Source organism: Muscardinus avellanarius (assembly GCF_963383645.1).
Source record: "Muscardinus avellanarius genome assembly, chromosome: 10".
Taxonomy (NCBI): Eukaryota; Metazoa; Chordata; class Mammalia; order Rodentia; family Gliridae; genus Muscardinus; species Muscardinus avellanarius.
Window position 1 is genome coordinate 111,385,526 of NC_137796.1, and position 23,476 is coordinate 111,409,001.

At 50.1% G+C, this 23,476-nt stretch overlaps 1 protein-coding gene across 2 annotated transcripts in view; it reads right to left on the reverse strand.

The window, feature by feature from the left end:
* Nucleotides 1-5,113: 5,113 nt before the first annotated feature.
* Nucleotides 5,114-23,476, reverse strand: part of PDPK1 (3-phosphoinositide dependent protein kinase 1) — a gene marked incomplete at both ends in the record, with an annotated part of 90,236 nt that continues 71,873 nt past the window's right edge. For both annotated transcript variants that reach the window (XM_080702872.1, XM_080702873.1), the window contains 7 exons: nt 5,114-5,230; nt 5,559-5,711; nt 6,296-6,353; nt 15,743-15,954; nt 20,187-20,360; nt 21,327-21,423; nt 21,651-21,719. In XM_080702872.1, coding sequence (XP_080558998.1) covers nt 5,114-5,230; nt 5,559-5,711; nt 6,296-6,353; nt 15,743-15,954; nt 20,187-20,360; nt 21,327-21,423; nt 21,651-21,719 — 880 coding nt within the window. The remainder of the gene's footprint in view (nt 5,231-5,558; nt 5,712-6,295; nt 6,354-15,742; nt 15,955-20,186; nt 20,361-21,326; nt 21,424-21,650; nt 21,720-23,476) is intronic.

A 23,476-nucleotide genomic window follows, 5' to 3' on the forward strand; every position in this document is an offset into this window, starting at 1 on the left:
TAAACAGATTCATTAAATTATGATATGATTAAACCATGACCAAATAGAAAATTTATATAATAAAGCCAGAAAAAAAGTTGTAAAATATAGTTTACAATAATTATTCACATTCAAGGCTGTACATGAATACATACAACAACGTGGCCCCGAACATGAATTCAATCCAAATAATTCATATATTAGAATTTAAATAACACAGACTGAACTAGAGGCCAACAATAGCCAGCAAATAACCTTATATAAGAATAAAAATACAAAAGTGTATATCCTAGTATCATTGCATTATTTTTCATAAGTTTCTTAAAATTTTTGCTTTGCCTGTACATCACAGTTACAGCTACAGACCAGGTAGAGAATATTACACATGTTCCAACTGACTGCCACCACCCTGAACAACAGCAACAAACTATGGATTCACCCTGGTGTGTGACTATGGAACAGCTGCAGCCCTAAACACTGTTAACAGTTTAATTTGTCAACGTCCAATCAAACTGCGGCTCATAGTAGAGGCTTTCACCAGCATAATGACAAACTTGTAGTCATTCAGCCAGACAGACTAGGGTGGACTACACGGGTTAAAAAAAAAAAAAAAAGTTTGCCTTTTGTAAAAATTCTCTGTACAGTTTGGTGCTTCTTCATACTGAAGAAATGAGTTATAAGGAAAATTCAGGTATTCACATTCACGCATTCATTTGCCTGCCATGGATCTCAGCAACAGACAAAATTGCTCTTTGCTGGAAAACAGTTTCCTCCCCAAACCAGTTCTCCACGAGAAGCCTGATTTGCAACCCAGCAGTCTTGAACTAGAGGCTATTGCTCTGCAGAGGGCCCAGAGCGGCTCCTGCCATATGTTCTGCCCAAAAAGGAAGAGCCACTGAGTCACCATCAGTTCATGTTGGGTTTGCAATTAAAACGGAAGGGAGACAGGTGTGCGGCAACACCTCCCAGGCCACATTACCTTCCCCGCACTCGCCCTGCAGAGCACCTTCTCAAGTCTCAGCAGTGAGTGCCCCGGGTCTGTGGTCCAGCCAAGGGAGGAGTCTTGGGGTGTCAGAGGTGGGCAGGAGGCCTGATTCTGTACAACTCAGCCAGAAGCTCTGGTATAGCCAAGTGGCACTGAGCACGGTACCCAGAAACTCAGGCATGTTTCCCATCAGAATCAACAGAACTCAACCAACATGAAGAAATACAAATGCAACAAATTTGGACGGTCTGGACTTGAAGCCCACTAGGCAACCTGCAGCACAGTGGGCAGGAAGGAGGGAGAAGGCCTTACTTCCCTGTTGGCTGGATGCACAGTCTACAATGAAAAGCCTGGCCCCAGTGCGGTTCCAAACGGCTAAGACCTCCTGAGTAGGGGGATGGGACACAAATGCACTCCTGTAAAACTCAATCGTCTCCATGGTTCTTTGTCAAGTAATCTTTGCTCTGTTACTGAATCCAAATGACAACAGTGTTCTTTCTGAATCTATAAACTTAAGTACAAATCACCCACTACGCACGTGGCAAGGTCAGTTCAACACTTTTTATCTCTGCTGACTGTGCAGAAGCAGATTCAGTACCATTGTGGACACAAAGTACAAAATTCTTAAAACATCACCAAACACTTGGAAGCCATAGCAGCTGGGATGGAAGAGAACTAACATGCAGGCACGACCAGATTCTTGAAATGAAAATAAGGAAACTGGCTCTCGGAAAAATCTGTCACAAGTGGATCTACTGTAGTGACATCATCTTAGCGTTAAAAAAAAAGAGCAATCCTATCCAAACATTCCTTGGAACGCACAGCTTAGCAGAAACTGATCTGTTCAGAATCTTTAGGACGACAGGAAAGAGGTTCTGTTACTAGAACTCAGAGCATTTAAGCATCCGACCAAGAGGGAGGAATATCTGGAAAATAACACTCTTTGACCCCAAAATGCCACTTGCAGGCATCTAAGGGGGGGATCAGAGTCAAAAATCAAAGATTTATAAAAACATTAACCACAGCATTAAATAGTGAAAAACCAGAAACCATCTAAACGTTTTACAACAGGGAAATGGTCAGATAATTTACAACCATTCGACTCTACAATAATTAAAAACATGCTTTTAAAGAACTCATGGCATGGGGAAAAGCTTCAGATAAAATATCAAATGAAAAAGCTGATGCAAAAGATGTATGTTCCCAGTTTAGTTTAAAAAGAAAACAAATGCGGTGGAAGGAAGATAGAATCTAGACCAAATGCTCACAGTGGTCTTGGGGGAGAGGTGAGCTTACAGTTGATTTTTTTCAGAAAACAAGGGTTACTTTTCAGAAAGTACAGAATCACCTGGAACCCTGTTCTGGCACGTGGGGGGTCTATGCGACAGGGCTTATTCCTTTAGGAAGGGACCACAAACACCAGTGGCCTGAGAGCACTGGAGCAGGTGAAGCTCCTGCTAGCTTTGGCCTAAGGATATGAACAATCTTTCTCAAAGCAAATTTTTAACAGGCCTCTTGCAAGTGAAGTTTCAGAATTGTAGCTATACTGCAGTGCCGTGCCCTGAGGCGGAGTGCCCAGAGCTCCATGCGGGGATGCCTACCGCTCTGGATGGAGCTGGAGAAAGAGACCGAAACCACACATCCAAACCTGGCTTCCGCTGCATCCCAGGGTACGCGGGGCACAGTGGGCTGAGCCGTCGCCACCACAGCCTCATTCCCCTCTGCCAGGAGAGGCCATAGAGGGTGTGCACAAGCATTCACAATTATCCACCCTCCTCAGAAGGATGCAGAGCTCCTGGAGCCACTAAACAGCAGGGCACTACTTTCTCATTTGGATAGACCCCCACTTTGGTTCCCATGTACACCTCTCTACACACATGGCGGACACTCACATCCCATCCTAGAACATAAGGCACCTGCATGCCAGGTAACGGCTCTGAGGATGGTTGGGAAACACTGAAGTTGATTTAAGTTGGGGTAAAAAAAAAAAAAAAAAAAAAAGTGCACGACCTTAAACAAAAAGGTGAGGGCTGTAAGGACAAAGGTGACTGGCTATTGCAGCCCGGGCAGGGTTCTGACTTGGCCCGGTGGCCAGCTCGGCTTGGAGCTGCATCTGTGGCTGCGGAGGTCAGGAATGGTGCTTGTCCACGAAGCCCAGGAGGTAGTGGCGCTCCAGAGGAAGGAGGCAACAGGAGGCTCTTCCTGCCTGCCCGCGGCCAGCCAGGCACTCTGATCCAGGCCACAGCTCAGCCGGGTGCCCTGGACAGACGCCTTCCCTGCACGTGTGTGCAGGTGGGAGCCAGGGAGCCGCCCCGCACACACAGACGCAGGGGAGTGGAGGAGGGCAAAGCAGCAGGGACGGGGCCTTGGCAGGAACCCCAGGGGTGCCTGACACAGGTGAGCCTACTGGGCCCCTGCCCTACTCCCAGGGCAGGCAGGCCCTGACACGTGCCGACTCACATAAGGCTCCCACAGAACCAGCTGGAAAAGCCTAGGGACACCTTCCGTCCAGCACCACAGCCTAGCAAAGTGGCTGCCCCAAATCTGTACTTCCTCCAGTTTAAACAGTGTAAGAAAGCAAGCTCTCAATCTGTACTGGCCTGGCACACAGGGGACGGGCGGGCACTGCACACAGGAGGCGGCAGGGTATTTTCTTTGTGGGCCTTTTGCTGGCGCCTTTGGGAGTCTACAGAAGTGGCAAAGTTGTTCCTGCCTGGGGATACAGGACTCAGAGACATGTCTGTGAGCAGACTGAAGACAGATGCCTGCTCCTCGCCCCAGAACTGGGGCCACGCTCCAGGGGCAACCTTATGGGAAGCGGCAGAGCCGAGGCCCTCAGGAGCACTCTGCTTGGGAGCAGCAAAGCAAAGCAAGGGACAGACATGCCCCAGGCCAGCTGCACCACACAGGCAGACACTGCCACCACTGCACCAGAGGGAAGGGCCCTAAAGGGAAGAGGACCCGGACCAGGCAGGCTCAGGTTTAAGCAGCCACTCTCTGGTCCCAAGCAACAGGGAATAACTCCTCCTTCTGGGCAAAGTCCATCCTTACTGGACCAGGTGACCAGACAATGTGAAAAGGCTTTTAGATTTCCAACAGAGACATAAAGACGGGGCTAGCTCTGAGAAGTGTTTAGCCACAACACAAAAAGAGGGTGTTGAAGCTGGGCAGGAGACTGAAGCTGTCACAGGGGCTGCCAGAACCAGGGTTCTCTCTGAAGCCCTACCTCGCTGGGCAGACAGGCAGTGGGCAGGGGCCTGCACATTTATACCTTTCCTGAGACTCGGGCAGGCCTCAGGCCTCACTCCTCCACGTGGCGGCAAATGGCCCAGGCTGCTCTGGTTGGATCCTCTGTGGTACCTTCTGGCCTCGCTGGGGTGCAGGGCAGGATTGAGTGTGCCCCCTCCCCGCCTCGGGGTACACTTGGTCTGGCATCCAGCCTCACTGATGGCCACTTCTAGGAGGGGTATGTGTGAGCTGAGCCCCGTGAGGGCCCCCTACAACTGCAGCAGCCACCCACATGTTCCCTCTGCGTCCCGCCTGCTCCTCACCACACCTTCCTGTTGGACAGCAGGGACCACGAGAGCCATACACCAGGGACTCAAGGAAGGGATGACACTCCTGGAGCTAAGAACCCTGTGCACACGGGGAGCTGGTGGGCACCCCAGCAGAGGCGCGGAGGCTCCCTGATGAAGGGTTCCATGAACAATGACAGTGGTCAGAAAGAGTCAAAGACACACCAGGCCCTCTGCCAGGTGGGAGCAGTTGGTGGTGGGCGGGGAGGGCAGGCACATGGTTCTGCCGAATGCTGGAAGGGGCCGGTGACATCAAGTCTGGCCACAGGCCTGGGCAGGAGCCGGGCTGCCGTGCACGGGGCTGGGTCTCCACAGCCATAAGAGCACACGAAGCCGCCACAGAGCACGGAGAGCAAGCAAAGCGACCCTGAATTCCTGTTTGGTATTGGTTTTGTTCTTCATGTGGTTGGAATTTTTTTTCTTCTTTTCTTTTAAATAAAAAAGCTGCAAGGTTTCCGCTGTGTGCGTTCTCCTTGAGATGGCTGGCAGGTGGTCTGGAAGCGTCCCGGGTGGCGGCCGAGCCGCGCTGGGGCAGGTGTCCTGGCAGCGAAGGGCAGCCCGGCCGCGGGCTGTGTCACTGCACAGCGGCATCTGGGTGGCTCTGGTATTGCTGCCTCCAGACCTCCTGGATCTTTCTGCACCACTTGTGAGCATTCCCACTTGGATCCATCAGGTAATACGTCCTGTTAGGCTACAAAGACAGAGGATCGAATGTTCTCCAAGGAATCCCACCCAGCCTCCGTCCTAGACCATCCTGTTGCCAGCACCGCCAGGCACCTAGGGGAAACCTGGAAACGGGGCTTCTTCATCTCACCTGTGCAGAAATTAAACACGCAGCGGCCGGCCCACCCAAACTGAAGAACAAGCACATGGTGTCTCCAGCCCAACTCAGATATGGGGCCTCCGCGACAGAGAAACTGCCCTGGCCTAAGCTGCCCCTGCCAAAGCAAGGGGCTCTGCCAGTGGAAGACAGAGGCCCCAACCACACTGCCAACCAGAGTTCTCAGGGACACACTCACCGTGTGAACAAAGAAAGTTTTAAAGTTCTTGGCTTCTGGTCGGAGTTCTTGTGACCATGGAATTTCACCTTTCAGGACTTTGTTGACAGGATCAACGTAATATAAATGTGGCCCTTCTGTGAGCAATAACTGTCTTCGTCGTGCAAATAAACCCTGATTAAAACAACAACAAAGACTGTCGTCATGGCTCAGAGGTGAGTGTTGCCAGTGAGTGCTGCGGGCGGAGGGGCTCCAGTCCCGCCAGCCTGCGCCCCACTAAGGCCTGCCCGCTGAGCTCAGCCCCTCGAAGGCACACAGCCCCATGCTTGGCAGGCAGGCCGCAGCCATCTACATGGAGATTCTCACTTACAGAGACCGCACAGCCAGAAACCCTTCTGGAAGGGCAGCTGGAAGTCCACGCTTGGGGGCCCACAATCCATAGGCTCTTTTCTAGGACACTGGACATGGCCTCCTCAGTGCAACAGAAACCTTGGAGCAGTGGGCCACCCTTGTCCAGCAATGGGAGGCCAGCCTCCAGAGCCACAGCGTAAGGCTGGCTTTTTACCTGCTCCTCGCTGTGTCCCTGAGGGCCGGAGTCTTCCTGGGCTATGCAATCTTAGGCGATCGTTAGAGTGTTTCAGGATGAAGGAGCCTTTGTCCCACATGTCAGAGTTGGAGCCCAAGGGAGGAGAGCTGAGCAGAGCCAGAGCAGGGAGAAATCATACATGAGGACTAAGAGCAGCAGGGATCTGACTCACCTTTCGTTTATCCACTGGACCCATTTTCAGTATTAAATTATTTTCTACAAATTGGTGCCTACAGAAGAAGAAAACAAGAATGAGACACTCACAGAAAATCTTCAGGCCCCTCCCTTCAGACAAACTCCCCAGGGCCTCTCTGGACGCTGCACTGACAATGCTGCCTTTTGCAACACTGCTGCGCTTTAGCCCAGGACACAACTCCAGACACAACATGTGGAACGGCCCTGTACCTGCACCTCTCAGCGAGGGGCAGCTACACAGCAGAAGGCAGGCGAAGAGACGAAGCCAGAGAACCGAGAAGTGACACACATCACTGTCATGCTAAAAAAGCTGCAGCAAAAACGAGGCCCTGGGTCTGATCCCCAGAACCGAAACCACAACAAAACCTATGGTGACAGGACAGCAAAGAATCCCACAAAAGGTGGAAGCCACTGAGGGTCAACTTCAGAATGAGACTGAGGTCCTTAAGTTCCTTCCCTGCCAGGAACCCTGCTTCAATGCCCAGAACCCAGGGTACTTTAGAATCACAAATCCTTAAGACTCCAGTGGACCTGGCTTAAAAACATCATTTCAGCTGGGCGTGGGCGCACATACTTGTAATCTCAGTTCTTGGGAGGCTGAGACAGGAGGATTGCAGGTTTGCGGCCAGCCTCAGCAACTTCGCGAAGTCCTTGGCAATTTAGTGAGACTCTGTTGGAAAATAAAGAATAAAATAGGACTGGGAGTTTAGCTTGGAGGTAGAATGCCCCTGGATTCAATCTCCAGTAAAACACACACACACACACACACACACACACACACACACACACACACACCATCTTTTCTAGCTGGGTGTAGTGTAGGCTGGGTGTTATAGTGCACGCCTATAGTTCCATTATTTAGGAGACTGAGAATGGAGGATCACAAGTTCAAGGTCAGCCTCAACAACTTAGTAGTGAAACCCTGATTCAAAATAAAAAAAGAACTGGGAGTATAGGTCAATGGTATAGCACCCCTAGGTTATATATCCGTAGTAACACACACACACACACACACACACACACACACACACACACACACACAATATCTTTTCTGCATATAGCACACAAGAGGACCTGGGTCCCTGGTTTCAAACCCCAGCACAAAGGGTTGGGAAGGAGGCACCTTTTCTGGCATTTCTAGCATACTAATACTTTCATTCAAATACAGCAAGAATTTCAGAAAGTTTCAAATATCCAAATATAGCTTTATAGCCGAGCGTGGTGGCGCACGCCTGTAATCCCCGCGCTTGGGAGGCTGAGACAGGAGGATCGCACGGGTTTGAAGCCAGCCTCAGCTACTTAGTGAGGCTCTCAGCAACTTAGTGAGACCCTGTTTCCAAATAAAATATAAAAAGGTCTGGGAGTATAGCCCGGAGATAGAAAGCCTCTGGGTTCCACCCCCAGTATCACCAAAAAAATAAATAAATAAAAAAATAAAAATATATATATATTATATATATGTGTGTGTGTGTGTATATATATATATATATATAGCTTTATTAATGCATATTAGCAGCACCTATACCTCACTTTGCCTCCTAAAAGCTTAAGAGATTATCTTAATGTCTATAGGTTGCCTCATTTGGTTAAAAGTTACTGGTTTTTATATGTGTGCATGCCTGCATGTGTGTATTTTGCGTTGCTGAATATTAAATCCAGGGCCTTTGCACAAGGTGGTATTATGGTTTAAATATACGATGTCTGATGAAGAGCTCACGCTTGGACATTCAGGAGCGATGTGGCTGAATCACGAGCGCTAATCTCATCAGTAGAGAAGCCCACTCTGGATGAATGAATTCACTGGTGGTAACTATGAAGGCAGGGTGTGGCTGGAAGAGGTGGGCCAGGGGGTGTGGTGCCAGGGCCCGCGTGCGCGCACGCACGCGCACGTGTCCATGGGGTGTGTTGCTTTCTCTCTGCTCCCTGCTGCCACGCCCTGAGCCCCATAGATGCGACCCAGCCTAACGTGGGCTGAACCCTCGGAGAGATCCAGAACTGTGAGCAAGTAAGTCTTCCTCCCTTCAAGTTGTGCTGTCAGGGACTTGAGGTCAGAGTGTGAGGAGCTGACTGCAACACCCCGCAGCGGCTCTGCCACTGAAGTTCGCCCCACCCCTGTCACGTCTCAGTCCTCTAAGACCCAGCGGTGGCTCTACTGCAGAAATGCTGCCTTAGACTTGAAAATGGCCTAAGAAAACACAGAAATGAGACAGAAAAAAACTGGAGATTTCTGAAAAAGACACACAGCGAGGAGGCTCTACTGCAGCATGGAAAGTACAAGGTGCAAATACATGCTGGTAACACTGCCAAAGCTAACAGAAAGCCCACCCAAACAGAGCTGGCCCTGTGACTTTATTTATTATTTAGTTATTTTTGTGTGGTACTGGGGACGGAACCCAGGGGCATTCTACCTTCAAGCTACACCCCCAGCCCTATTTTTTATCCTTTATTTTGAAATAGGGTCTCACTGAATTGCAAAGGGCATCACTAAGTAGCTGAGGCTGTCCACAAACTGTGATCCTCCTGTCTCACTGTCACGGCTCATCCTGTGACATTTTAACATCAAGAATCACAAGTTAGCTGGGCGTGGTGGCGCACGCTTGTAATCCCCGCACTTGGGAGGCGGAGACAGGAGGATCAAGCAGGTTTGAAGCCAGCTGCGCTGGCTTAAGAGACCCTGTTTCCAAATAAAAAAGTATAAAAATAGGTCTGGGAGTGTAGCCCGGAGGTAGAAGGGTTTTCAGGAACCCCAGTACCACCAGAAAAAAAAAAAAGAAAAAAAAAAAGAATCACAAGTTAGCTGGGCATGGTGGCACACGCTTGTAATCCCGTGCTTGGGAGGCAGAGACAGGAGGATCACACAGGTTTGAAGCCAGCCATGCTGGCTTAAGAGACCCTGTTTCCAAAAATAAAATAGGTCTGGGAGTATAGCCTGGAGGTAGAGGTAGAAGGGCTTCTAGTACCACCAAAAAAAAAAAAAAAAAAAAAGAATCATAAGTTAATAAAAGGAAGGCTAGCTGGGCATGGCAACACGCACTTGTAATCCCAGCATTTGGGAGGCTGAGACAGGACATTGCGGTTCACAGAAAGCCTTAGCTACTTAATGAGGCCCTAAGCAAATTAGTGAGACCCTGTTTCAAAATCATCAAAAATAGGGCAGGGGATGTAGCTCAGAGGTCAAATACCCCTGGGTTCTATCCCCAGACCCACACACACACAAAAAAAAGTTAAAAGGAAGGAAATTAAGGCTGGGCGTGGTGGCGCACGCTTGTAATCCCTGCACTTGGGAGGCTGAGACAGGAGGATCGCACAGGTTCGAAGCCAGCCTCAACTACTTAGTGAGGCTCTCAGCAACTTAGTGAGACCCTGTTTCCAAATAAAGTATAAAAATAGGTCTGGGAGTATAGCCTGAAGGTAGAAAGCCCCTGGGTTCTACCCCCAGTACCACACACACACAAAAAAAGGAAGGCTAATTAATTAAAGTATTGGGGGGATGGCACACTCCTGCAACCTCAGTACTTGGGAGGCTGAGACAGGAAGATCACAGATTTGAAGCCAGCCTCAGCAACTTAGAAAGATCCTGTTTCAAAAAACAAACAAACAAAAAAAAAAAAAAAACCAAAAAACCGGCTAGGGGTAGCTGGGCATGGTGGCTCACACCTGCAATCCCAGTACTTAGGAGGCTGAGACAGGAGGATCCCAGGTTTCGGGAAAGTCTCAGCAAGTTGTGAAATTCTCATCAACCTAGTGAAACCCTGTTTCAAAATAAAAACAAATAGGCCTTGGGGGTGTAGCTCAGAGGTAGAATGTACCTTGGTTCCATCCACAATACTGGGAAAACAAAACAAAAAAACAACTGTCTGGTATGTTGGTCTCTTTCTTTGTGGTACTAGGGATTGAACCCAGGGCCTCACACCATCTTAGGCAAGCGTTCCACCATTGAGCTACCTCCTCAGCTCCTACTCCCTCTTTTTGACAACAGATAATCAATCAATTTATTAAAATAGTTGACTTAGGAATCTGCATTGGTGATGATACCCTGGGCTCCTGGATCAGCTGATGGAAGGAACCTGCTCGATATTCCAGAGGGCTGTTCAAGCCAGTGGTCACTGCAGATTCTCATCTGGAAATGGCCCACGTCTTAAGATTTTTACCACAGGACATTTTCTTTCAGGGACTCCCAGGGTCTGGGTTGGCATCCAAAGTGTTCTTCTCACTTTGAGATCCTTTTCCTCCACCCCTCCCAAGTCAGCACACCTTCTCCAAAGGACTCCTGTGTGGCAGGTTAGGGTCATTCTATTTCTGGCTCCATGGCTCTCCTTCCAGAATCTTTGCAAGCATGGCTGCCAGGCATGGTGGTATACACCTGCAATCCCAGCCGTTCAGGAGGCTGAGATGAGAGCCCTGCAAGTCTGAGGCCACCGTGGCAGCTCAGCAAGACTGACTCAAAAAAAATTTTTTTTGGGCAGTACTGGGGATAGAACCCAGGGGCACTCCACCTCCAAGCTATACCCTAGACCTATTCCTTAACTTGAAAAAAGGTCTCACTAAATTGCAAAGGGCCTAAGTAGGAGCAAGGCTCTCCTCGAACTGCGATCCTCCTGTCTCAGCCTCCCAAATGCTGGGATTACAAGCGTGCGCCACCACGCCCGGCTCTCAAAATCCAATTGAAAGAAAAAAGGGCCAGGGGTATAGCTTGTTGGTAGAACATTGCCTAGCATGTGTGAGGCTCTGGGTTCAAACCCCAGTACCACCAAAAAAGAAAGAAAAAGCAATGGCTATGGCACAGACTCCCAGCTGACTTGTTCCCCAGTAAGTGTGGGTGCTGGCGAGCCAGCACAGACTGGACACGTCTGCGGCGTCTGTGACGACATCGTTCTAAGAGCATCAGGACTCTCTCTCTTTAGTATCTATAGGCTTAAATAGCGCCAGTGTGGCTGAAAGCAAGTCGCCGCCTCCGTTAAGTCAGTGGCTCATGCACATTATAAATCTGCTTAGCCTGGCGTGTTGGTAAATGCTTGTAATCCCAGTACCTGGGAGGCTGAGACAGAGGATCGCAGGTTTGCAGCCTGCCTCCGCAGCTTGGTGAGCTTAGAGAGGCCCTCCAAAACTTTGTGAGACCCCCAATTTTTTTGTGTGTGGGTTTGGGGATGGAACCCAGGGGCATCTGACCTCCAAGCTATACCCCCTACCCTATTTTTTATTCTTTATTTGGAAACAGGGTCTCACTGAGTTGCAGAGGGCCTCACTAAGTAGCTGAGGCTGTCCGCGAACCACAATCCTCCCATCTCAGCCTCCCGAATGCTGGTTTTACAAGCATGTGCCACCACGCCCGGCTGTGAGACCACAAATTTAAAATAAAATATAGGTCTGGGGAGCTGAGCATGGTGGAACATGTTTGTAATCCCAGTACTTGGGAGGCTGAGACAGAAGAATCACAGGTTTGAAGCCAGCCTCAGCAGCTCCATGAGGCTCTCAGCAACCTCTTGAGACCCTGTTTCCAAATAAAATATAAAATAGCTATCAACGTATATCTCAGAGGTAGAAGACCCCGTGGGTTCCATCTCTAGTAACACACACACACACACACACACACACACACACACACACAGGTCTGGGGTGTATCTTAGAGGTAGAATGCCCAAGTTCAACCCTGCTTCAAAAATAAAAAGACTAAGCCTGGAGTGGTGGCATACACTTGTAATCCCAGCATTCGAGAGACTGAGACAGGAGGATAGCAGTTCACAGACAGCCTCAGCTACTACTTGGTGAGGCCCATTGCAACTCAGTGAGACCCTGCTTCAAAATAAAGAGTAAAAAATTAGGGCTGGGGTGTAGCTCAGAGGTAGAATGCTCCTGGGTTCCATCCCCAGTACTGCAAGTAAATAAATAAATAAATAAATAAATAGACTAAAAAATAGGGCTAGGGGTGTAGCTCAGAGGTACAATGCTACTGGGTTCCATCCCCGGTGGTACTGTGCAAAAAAACCTTCAATATTTGGGAGGCTAAGACTGGAGGATCGCAGGTTTGAGGCCAGCTTAGTGAGGCTCTCAGCAACTTACCGAGACCCAGTTTCAAAATAAAATAGGGCTGGGTTCAATCCCTATAATTATATAAACACACACACACACACACACACACACACACACACACACACACACACACACACTTTCTTTTGCCTTGAGAAAAAAGATCTATCTAAAGTAATAGTTTTAAATAAAACCTACAGCCGGGCGTGGTGGCGCACGCTTGTAATCCCCACACTTGGGAGGCAGAGACAGGAGGATCGCGCAGGTTCAAAGCCAGACACGCTGGCTTGGGAGACCCTGTTTCCAAATTAAAAAAAAATATAAAAATAGGTCTGGGAGTGTAGAAGGGCTTCCAGGAACCCCAGTACCACCAAAATAAATAAATAAATAAATAAATAAATAAATAGAAGGTAGAAGGCTTCCAGGAACCCCAGTACCACCTAAATAAATAAATAAATAAATAAATAAATAAATAAATAAATAAAACCTACAAAAACTTTTTTTTTGTGTGTGTGTGGTACTGGGGGTGGAACCCAGGGGCTTTCCTACCTCCAGGCTATACTCCCAGACCTATTTTTTATATTTTATTTGGAAACAGGGTCTCGCTAAGTTGCTGAGAGCCTCACTCAGTAGCTGAGGCTGGCTTCGAACCTGTGTGATCCTCCTGTCTCAGCCTCCCAAGCGCTGGGATGACAAGCGTGCGCCACCACGCCTGGCTTACAAAACTTTTGATAAATGTTTTTAACACAACTGCAAAGCAAGTCAACAAAGTCTACTTACTTCTTGTTGTATTCCCACGTAGGCTCAGGGATTTCTTTTCTCCCCCTATGGTACTGGGGTTAGAAACAGAGGCCTTTTACTTCCAGGCTACACCCCAGTCCTATTTTATTTTTTAATTGGAAACTGGGTCTTGCTCAAGAGCCTAAGTTGCTGAGGCTGACCTACACCTTCAATCCTCCTGCCTCAGCCTCCCAAGCGCTGGGATTAGAGATGTGTACTATCATGCCCATTTTAAAACTTCAGGGTCTCAAAGTAATGGATTTTTGGATTATATGAAATTACAGATATTACAGTAGGTGCAAATGGAGATTGCTAGTAAGAGTTCAGTAGAAATAGAAAGCTTTACTCATCTCCAAAAATGCACATATTTACACCATAAACATACGACTTCAGAAAATTCTAGTAAAGACAAGAACAAAAGACATCCCCTTAGTTAATAACCTCCACCTCACAGTACATAGCCACTGCAGAACTCCACTTTATACTGGCAGAGAGGAGTGAAAAGTTGAACATCATCTTAGTTTTGTCACACGCACGATATAATTTTTTTTCATATCCTCAGGGACTCCATAGTCAAACCTCAGGAACCACTGTTCTAAAGATCCCTCAAGCTCTCTGCAATCATCACCTCCCACCATGGGCCTGAAACCTGGAGGAAAGTGAAGAGGATCTCAAGCCCCAAGGACACAGGCAGGGAGGCGCCACAGGCTTCCGGGCCTGCCCCGCTGACTGCGCTGCGGCAGGCAGATGCAAACGCAGAGGCCTGAGTGCCACCAGAGGAGCTGAGACACGCTTACTTAGGACAGCACATCTGACTGGACTCTAGAGGAAGGGCGCCTGGTTTACCCCATAGACAGTAGGTCAGTTAGCAGATCCCAGCATGCCCCACAAAGCACCACAGGCTCTGCTCAGAGCTGTGCCCAGCACTCCTCAAACTGTTCATTTAAAACCCTTTTGCTAAGCCGGACATGGTGGCGCACATTTGCAATCCCAGCACTTTGGAGGGTGAGACAGGAGGATTACACAAGTTTGAAGCTAGTCTCAGCTACTTAGTGAGGCTCTCAGCAACAGAGACCCTGTTTCCAAATAAAATATAAAAAAGGTCTGGGAGTATAGCCTAGGTAGAAAGCCCCTGGGTTCCACCCCCAGTATCACACAAAAAAACACATTTTTAGCTAGATGTGGTGGCACACACTTGTAATCCCAGTATTTGTGAGGCTGAGACAGGAAGATTGCGGTTCACAAAGAGCCTCAGCTAATACTTAGTAAGTCCCTTTGCAATTCAATGAGACCCTGTTTCAAAATAAAGAATAAAAATAGGGCTGCAGGGTGTAGCTTGGAGGTAGAATGCCCCTGGGTTCCATCAAAAAATACATACATACATACATACATACCCTTTTTGTCTACCTCTAGTAATACCACATTAGGAAAACTAAGTTAATGGATAAATTTAAACTCAGCAGAATTATAGGTTATTTCTTTTTTGTTTTTTTTGTGGTACTAGGGATTGAACCCAGGGGCATTCTACCTCTAAGCTACACCCCCAGCCCTATTTTATTTTTTTATTTTGAAACTGGGTCTCACTACATTGCAGAGGGCCTCACTAAGTAGCAGAGGCTGTCTGCAAACCTGTGATTCTCCTGTCTCACATGTAGTTCTTAAAAATCAAGCCAGGTGGAGCTGGGCATGGTGGCACACGCTTGTAATCCCAGTACTTGGTAGGCTGAGACAGGGGGATCATGCAGGTTCGAAGCCAGCCTCAGCTACTGAGTGAGGTTATCAACAACTTAGTGAGACCCTCTTTCCAAACAAAATATATAAAGGTCTGGGAGTGCAGTCCAGAGGTAGAAGGCCCCTGGGTTCCATCCCCAGTACCACCAAAAAAGAAATCAAGCCAGGTATGATGGCTCACACTTGTAACCCCAGTACCTGGGAGGCTGAGACAGGAGGATCTCAGGTTCACGGCCAGCCTCACCTACATACTGAGGCCCTCTGCAACTTAGTGAGACCCTGTTTCAAAATAAAGAACAAAATAGGACTGGGGGAAGCCAGGTGTGGTGGCGCACGCTTGTAATCCCAGCATTCAGGAGGCTGAGACGGGAGAATGGTGGTTCGAGGACAGCCTCAGCTACTTGGGTCCTTTGCAACTTAGTGAGACCCGGTTTCAAAATAAAGAATAAAATAATAGGGCAAGGGGTGTAGCTCGGAAGTCGAATGCCCCTGGATTCCATTCCCAGACCTGAAAAAAGCAAAGCAAAGAAAAAGAAGTGCCCAGGGCCTTGGCAAGGCCAGCAGGCACTTCAGGTGCAGGACTGCACACCTGTGCTCAGAACGTCCTGGTGGAGAATGCCCAGCAGAGTGGGAGAGCTGTCTGCAGCCTTGCCTTCTGGAGCCGGGCACCTGAGGATCCCCGGCCCACTCAGCACCTGGTCTTGCAGCCTCCTGAACACCTGGTTCGAGTCCCCGATGAGGGGCCTCCTTGCGGAGCACCGAGGGCTGGGCAGATGGTGCAGGCGGAGCTGCCGCTGCAGCTTCATGTGGCAGCCCTGCCACAGTGCCTGCTCCCCGGGTCCACTGCATCTCTAAGCAGAGCGTTGCTTAGGCCTCTGCTTCTTACCAAGGGTTTCCACCTGCCTGCTTCTCCAATAATAACCTCTTCTCGTCTTCGGAAAACTGCAGGTCCAGTTCAAAAGAGTGTGTGTCCAAATCATGGATGTACTGCTCTATGTTGCTGCCTGGTCTGTGCGGCAGGCCAGCATCCGCCGCAGACAGGGAGGACGACGATGAGGACACCTGCATGCAGCCAAACTGGCTCAGGAGATTGTCGTACTGCAGGGAGGAAGGAAAAAGGAAAAAGATGCCTTCAATTTGCCTCCACAGTCCACGTCCCACATACATGTGCTCTCACACCTGGCGAGCTCATAACCACCACCGAGGCAGGCAGCCAGCTGGTCCCGTCGGGAAAGTGCGTATGGACCCGTACGGATCTCTCTGCTCCTGGCCATCTGGCACGCGCCAACGCAGGGCTGGACCTTCTGGCTCTGGATCCCTCTTCCACTGGAACATGGGCCGGAGAGGGGTCCACCCTGGCCAGCATTTCAAGGGCCCTCACCCAGCATAGCACCGACAGTGGCGGCAGCAGCCTGACCCACAAGAAAGAGACAAGAGGAACGGCCTCCTGTCGCAGGACTCACTGCGTTTGGCCCTGGTGGTTTCAAGGTAGGAGTCTATGGGAGGTACTACCTATTTTGATTTGACTCACCACATTCAATTACAAAAAATGTATTCCTTTTATTTCTAGCAAAAACTAATTAAACTTGGCATAAACAAAGTTGCCCATTATTCTGGAGAAAACTACCAACCAGTGTTGATACGGAAAACAGAACCACTTACAGATATGCCCCATGGCTAGAGCCCGTGCACTGGCTCACTCCTGGGCGCTGACAAGGCCAAGAAGCCCCTGCACAGACTGAGATGGTGTGGCCACCACTCCAGCTAGAGACCCCATGAGTGAGTGTGCTTTCCAGGCCCCCAGCTTCCAAAATGAGGGCCCTGGCTGCTGCCCACAGAGGGCAGCCCTCTCCCCTGTACAGGCCTGTAGGCACTACCCCACCCTCCTCACTTGCTGTCACAGTGGCCCCGAAGCAGTCACAACCCTGCCTCGCTCTCTCCAGAACTGATCCCTGGCAGTTTCTGCCTCCTTGAAAACTCTACATTTGCCTTAAGTTATGGAGGCAACCACAGCCCTCTATCCAGGGCTTACAACCCAAGAGCCCTGAGCAAGCAAGGCGGACGCGACCACTGTCCACGTTCCTTTCTTATCTTTGTTTGGTACTGGGGGATTTAACTCAGGGGCATTCTGCCCTGAGCTATACCCCTAACCCTATTTTATTTTTTATTTGGAAACCAAGTCTGGTTAAATTGCTGCAGTTGGCTTTGAACCTGCAATCTTCCTGTCTCCGCCTCCCAAGTACTGGGATTGCAGGCATGTGCCAACACATCCAGCTCACTGTCCCTTTTTTCTTTCTTTTTTTTTTTTTTTTGCGGGTTTGGGATGAAACCCAGAGGCATTTGACCTCCGAGCTACACCCCCTGTTTTTTTATTCTTTATTTTGAAACAGGGTCTCACTGAGTTGCGAAGGGCCTCACTAAGTAGCTGAGGCTTAGCTGGGATTGCGGGCATGTGCCAACACATCCAGCTCACTGTCCCTTTTTTCTTTTTTTTTTTTTTTGCGGGTTTGGGATGAAACCCAGAGGCATTTGACCTCCGAGCTACACCCCCTGTTTTTTTATTCTTTATTTTGAAACAGGGTCTCAGTGAGTTGCGAAGGGCCTCACTAAGTAGCTGAGGCTGTCTGTGAACCGCGATCCTCTGGTCTCAGCCTCCCAAATGCTGGGATTACAAGCGTGCACCACCACGCCCAGCTTCACTGTCCCTACTTCCGAGGGAAAAACTGAGGCTCGGAAACCAGCCCAAGGTCAGACTCTGCCGACCAACACTAAATTAAAGATCTGAGGCAGTGCTGCCCCAACCACGGCACATCATGCCACTCTTCTTCCTGGGGCTCTGCTCAACATTCTGCGCCAGCTCAGCCCCCAAACCCCCCTCAGCAGCCCAGCCCAGTCCAGCACCAGGCCAGGGCCAGGCAGGATGCGTAGGAAGGGCAGCCCTGGTGGGAAAACAGGCCCACAAGGACCCTTCCTCTGAAAGGCCCAGCCTTGACTAGGCTTTATTCCAGCGCTGCAGAGGCCAGACAATGTCACCATCAGCAAGCTGCAGGGAATCCAGAAAAATGGAGAGAACCAGGTACCTGTCCCGTTCATGCCCTGACTCCAGAATTGAAAACATCTGCTACCTCCTCCTTTGCCCTTTAGCCCCTTTCCGCCGCAGAGGATGCTGGGCCCTCGGTGAAGCTGTCCTGTCCACAGACAGGGAGCGCCTGGAGGGCAAGCTCCCTGGGCCAGGCTTGTCCTAGGCCCACTCTGTCCACAGGTGAGCTTCGGCAACGGACGCTCTGCCCAGGTGCTTCCAAGGCCCTCTAACCACACCGCTGGGGCCAACTGAGGAGCGGCCACCGAACAGGAGCCGGCTCTGACTCTCAGAGCCAGGCTTTAGAGGTGGCGGCCAAGGCCTGCGACCAAGAAGCCAGCATCAACCGTGCAGACGGGCTTGCAGAGATGCTCTGGTGCATGCAGCACTCACGCACATGGCAGAGAGTGGACATACTAGAGCGCCCATGGCCCTCAAAGCTCAGCTGGTCCAGCAGGGGCACCAGAGCCCCCAACAGCTCCTGTGGACCAAGACCCGAGACGGCATCGGGTAGCAGGATCATGCAGCAGGCACGGTAGGGGGCAAGGGCATGTGGCTCCCGGGGCCGAGCCCTCTGCAGCGCCCTGCGGAGGCTACCGACTCCGGGGGAGCAGGCAGAGGTCCACGTGGATGGTCTGAATAAACAATGACAAGTCAAACCAGAAAAATGGACTGTTGATAATAATGAATTGTTTTTGTACTAGAAATTGAATGCAGGAATGCTCTACCACTGAGCCACACTCTTAGCCCTTTATATGTTATTTTTTGTGGTTCTGGGGATGGAACCCAGGGGCCTTCTACCTCAAAGCTACACCTCCAGACCTATTTTATATTTTACTTGAAAGCAGGGTCTCACAAAGTTGCTGAGAGCCTCACTAAGCTGCTGAGGCTGGTTTCGAACCTGCGATCCTCCCATGCCTGGTTCACCTTTTTATTCTTTACTTTTTGTGGTGCTGGGGATGGAACCCAGGGGCATTCTACCTCCAAGCTATAACCCCAGCCCAATTTCTTACTCTTTATTTTGAAACCGGGTCTCACTGAGTTGCGAAGGGCCTCACTCGGTAGCCGAGGCTGCCTGTGAACCGCGATCCTCCGGTCTCAGCCTCCCCAGCGCTGGGGTTACGAGTGCGCGCCTCCACGCCCGGCTCGGGACCGAGTCGGAGGCTTAGCAAGATCCTCAGCTTCTGTCACGACCTCGCTTCAAAATAAACGTCAAGCAGGGCTGGGCGAGCCTGGGGCAGGGCCTGCCCGCCCCATCCCCAGCAGTCCCCGCCCTGAGGGCACTGCACACACAGGAAGGCTGGGCATGCGCGAGGACATTGCACACACAGGAAGGCTGGGCATGCGCGATGCCTGTAACCCAAGCACTCAGGAGGCTGAGAAGGGTGAATCACATTTTCGAGAACAGACTCTCATTAACCCAGTGAGTCCCTGCTTCCAAATATGAAATAAAATCAAACCGGGAGTATAGTTTGAGAGTATAATGCCACTGGGCTCAATCCCCAGTACTACCACACACACACACACACACACACACACACACACACACACACACACAGGGTCACAATGGAAGATGGCAAGAGATGCTTAGATGAACGAGGCTGAGACAGGAAGGAGAGTGGGTACACTGTAGCTGCTTAACCTTTCTGTTTCTTTGTGTGTGTTTCTGTTTTCTGGGATAAGAAAAAGGACTACTTAAGACTCCATGTGTGTGGTCCAGCTTGGGAAATCAGTAGCCTGGACGGCAGTGGCAGCTACTGACTGACGCAGGGGCCATGCCCCTCAGGGGTGGCCGGCCTGCTCCAGCTCACCCTCCAGCTCCTGCCCACCTCCAGCGCCACGCCCGGAAGTGCAAAAAAGCAGCACTCTAGGAAGGATAAGCAACCTTCTGGACCTTCTCAGACACAACTCTAAAGCCACCCATGCCACTGAGTGTGGGCAGTGCCAGGACCAGGGGATGAGCACAGGCGTCCGGGGCTGAGCGGGCGCCTGGCCCCACCTGGCCACATGCCCCGGCTCCACCCAGCTGTGTGAAAACTCACCAAACCTCACAGCTGAGCAGATGAGCAAAAGGAACTAGGCTTGTTGTTCAACCAACAGTCCACCATGCAGGCTCATCACATCTCAGCCACGGTCACCCAAATCAGGGGCCTGTGGGAATGGGCAGAACCCCTCTGCACAGAAGAGCCTCTGTCACACAGCAGGGAAGCAGAACCACTCCCTGCCCAGTAACCTCGACGGGCCGGCTTACGTTGCCATAGCAGTCCTCGTCATCCTCCGACATGGCTGGCAAGTAAGCCGTGAGCTTCGGAGGCGTCTGCTGGTGCAGATTCTCCCACGTGATGGACTCAAAAAATGGATGAGCTCTGAGAGGTTCGTACCCTTCCATCTCTTCACAGCCCAGCCGTTTTGTGGCATCTAAAACCTTAAACGATAGTCAAGACAGTCACTGTTAGGGTTAAAATGCAATTCTAACAACAACAACAAAAACCCTTACAGATACTCGCTCCACTTCTCAGACCCTCCGGGAAAGAGCGGGCACCATGGCCCACCCTCAGGCCTGCCGCTCCCGCTGCGGAGATGCTGGCAGCTGCTCTGAGCTCTGGCCTCACGCGAGGCCGCGTTCCTTTCCTTCAACAGATGAAAGTGAATCTCTACCTCAAAACATAGCAGGCAGCGGCAAGTATCCTTTTAAAGCATGAAGTTAAAAATCCTAAAACAAGAAAAAAAATGGACTGGCTCTAATAACAAAGAAGGAACCATCAACCTGGACGGCAGCTCCTGCAGCCATGAGGAGCAGCCTATGCCTCTAAAAAGACTGCAGCACGTCTCTGCTCAGGGACGGAGCTGCGCCCTCAGTCCCTCAAAGGAGTATCTAGCCCACCCCCCACTCAGGGAGTCTGGGCAGGAGACAGGATGGACAGCTGGGAAGACCTGACCCTGATCCCCAAGAATGAAGAACGGAAGCCCAAAGTCAAAAGCCACCATGTTGAACCGCTTGCGTTTAGGAAGATAAACGAATCCACCTCTCCCAAGGACATCTCTCTCTACTTCATCACCTGCCTGATCTCTGTAGTCTCTGCTAGCTTACTCTAAAGCTGACATCAGCTGTCACTGAAGGAGGATTTGCTACCATCTGCCACTGTAACAAACCTAGAGGCTCTACGGCAGAAACTTAAATGCCATGTGATGTTGATGGTATGGTCCTTTCCTGTCTTATTAAAGTCAAGAACTGAGCATTTGGAAAGTGAAAGGGACTGTCATGAGATGAGAGAAAGACGCAAGTCTCCGGCCAGTCCACCCTGAATGCCTTTCCTTCAGCACAGGAAGCGCAGAGGACACGGCAGGTGGCTGTGGGGTCCCTTCAGCAGAGAAAATTTAAAGCATTTACCAAGAGTTTTTCCACAAGGTCTCTTGCCTTAGGGAAGAATTTTTCTGGGAAGTCATATTCCAATTTAATGATCTTCTGAAATATAAGATATTCGTTTCTGTGAAGTGAAAAATTAAAAAAACAAGTCATTGGGTAGGACCCTTCAAATTCCTGTGCCACGTGCACTTTCCTAGAACAACCCAGAGTCACCTGTCTCACAAGCCACCCGCAATCCGCCCAGCCCTGTGCACTTGGGAGCTAGGCCCGGTCCTGGTTCGGCCCGCCCTCTCCGCCAGACAGGGGCTGTGCTGTGGCGAGCTCAGAGGCTGGGCAGCTCCCTCTTACCCGGCTCGGAACGGCGGGAGTCCTGCCACGAGCTGGTATATTATGCATCCAAGAGCCCAAAGGTCTGAACTTTAAGGGAGGGAGAAAACAAAGGAATGGCGTTGATACAGTTTAAGTGACAAGTACAGCTCACTTCCCACTCTGTTCCAGCCACCCGTCTCAGCCTCACATGTGTTTCTGCCCCTTAAGACCAGGTGTGTGTGAGATGTGAGCGTGCCCTTCTGGAGAGCCTCCCCGGGGCCCAGAGGACCCTCCACGTGGCAGTTGTCAGCCATCCTCGCAGCTTTGCCAGCTCCAACAGGGGCTATCAGCTTCCACACTCGCCCTGCCTCATCCTCAAGGAAGAGCAGAGTCCACTGCCAACACCGCACTAGGCAGGCTACTGAAGACAGGCAGGGCGGGAGGCTACAGAGAGCAGGAGCACATCTCCCAGTGGGGACACTGGGACCAGCCTCAGAGAAGCACCCTCCTCCCTGTGCTGAGGGGAGGGGCTGCATGTGGTACACAGTGCCTGGGGCCGAGAGGGACCAGCTACAGGATGTGCACAAAGCAGGCTGTCCTTCCTGTGGGCTTTGCTGTGAAAAGCCCCGCCCCTCCCCTATAAACATTTATTTTTTTTATATATTAGAGATTGAACCCAGGGCATTCTATCTCCAACCTATACCCCCCTTTATTATTTTTTATTTTGAAACAGGTTTTCCTTAGATTGATGAGTGTTAGGCCAAGTTGCTGGGGCTGGCCTCGATTATGCTCAGGCTGTCCTCGAACTTGCAATCTTCCTGCCTCAGCCTCCCAAGTACTGGATTACAGGTGTCTGCCACCATGCCTAGCATTTTGTTTTGTTTGTTTTGCAGTACTGGAGATGAAACCCAGGGGCATTCTACTTCTGAGCTGCGCCCCTAGCCCTATTTTTTATTCTTATTTTGTTTTTAATTATTTATTTATTTTGTGTGTGTGGTGTGTGGTACTACGGATGGAAACCAGGGGCATTCTACCTTCGAGCAACACCCCCAGCCCTATTTTTTTTTAAAATTCTTTATTTTGAAACAGGGCCTCACTGAGTTGCAAAGGGCCTCACTAAAGTAGCTGAGGCTGTCCACGAACTGTAATCCTCCTGTCTCAGCCTCCCAAATGCTGGGATTACAAGCATGTGTCACCATGCCAGACTTTATTTTATTTTATGGCATTAGGAACTGAACCCAGGGACATTCTACCACTAAACTGTATCTCCAATCCTTTTTTTTTTTTTTTTTTTTTTTTTGGCAGTACTGGGGATGAAACCCAGGGGCATTCTACCTCTGAGCGACATCCCAGCCCTTTTTATTTATTTATTTATTTATTTATTTATTTAGAAACAGGGTCTCACTGACTTGCAAAAGGCCTCACTAAGTAGCTGAGGCTGTCCACGAATCATGATCCTCCTCTCTCAGCCTCCCAAATGATAAGATTACAGGTGTGTGCCACCATGCCCGGCTTTATTTTATTTTATTTTATGGCATTAGGGACTGAACCCAAGGACATTCTACCTCTGAGCTGTAGCTCAAGTCTTTTTTTTGGGGGGGGGAAGTACTGGGGATGGAATCCAGGGGCATTCTACCTCTGAGCTACACCCCCAGCCCTATTTTTTATTCTTTATTCTGAAACAGGGTCTGAGTTGCAAAGGGCCTAGGTAGTAGCTGATGCTGCCCACGAACCTTGATCCTCCTGTCTCAGCCTCCCAAATGCTGGGATTACAAGTGTGTGGCACCATGCCTGGCTTTGTCTTTTTTACTTTTTGTTCTGTAACAAGGTCTCATGAGGTTGCTGAAAAGTCTGAAAGTCTTGGT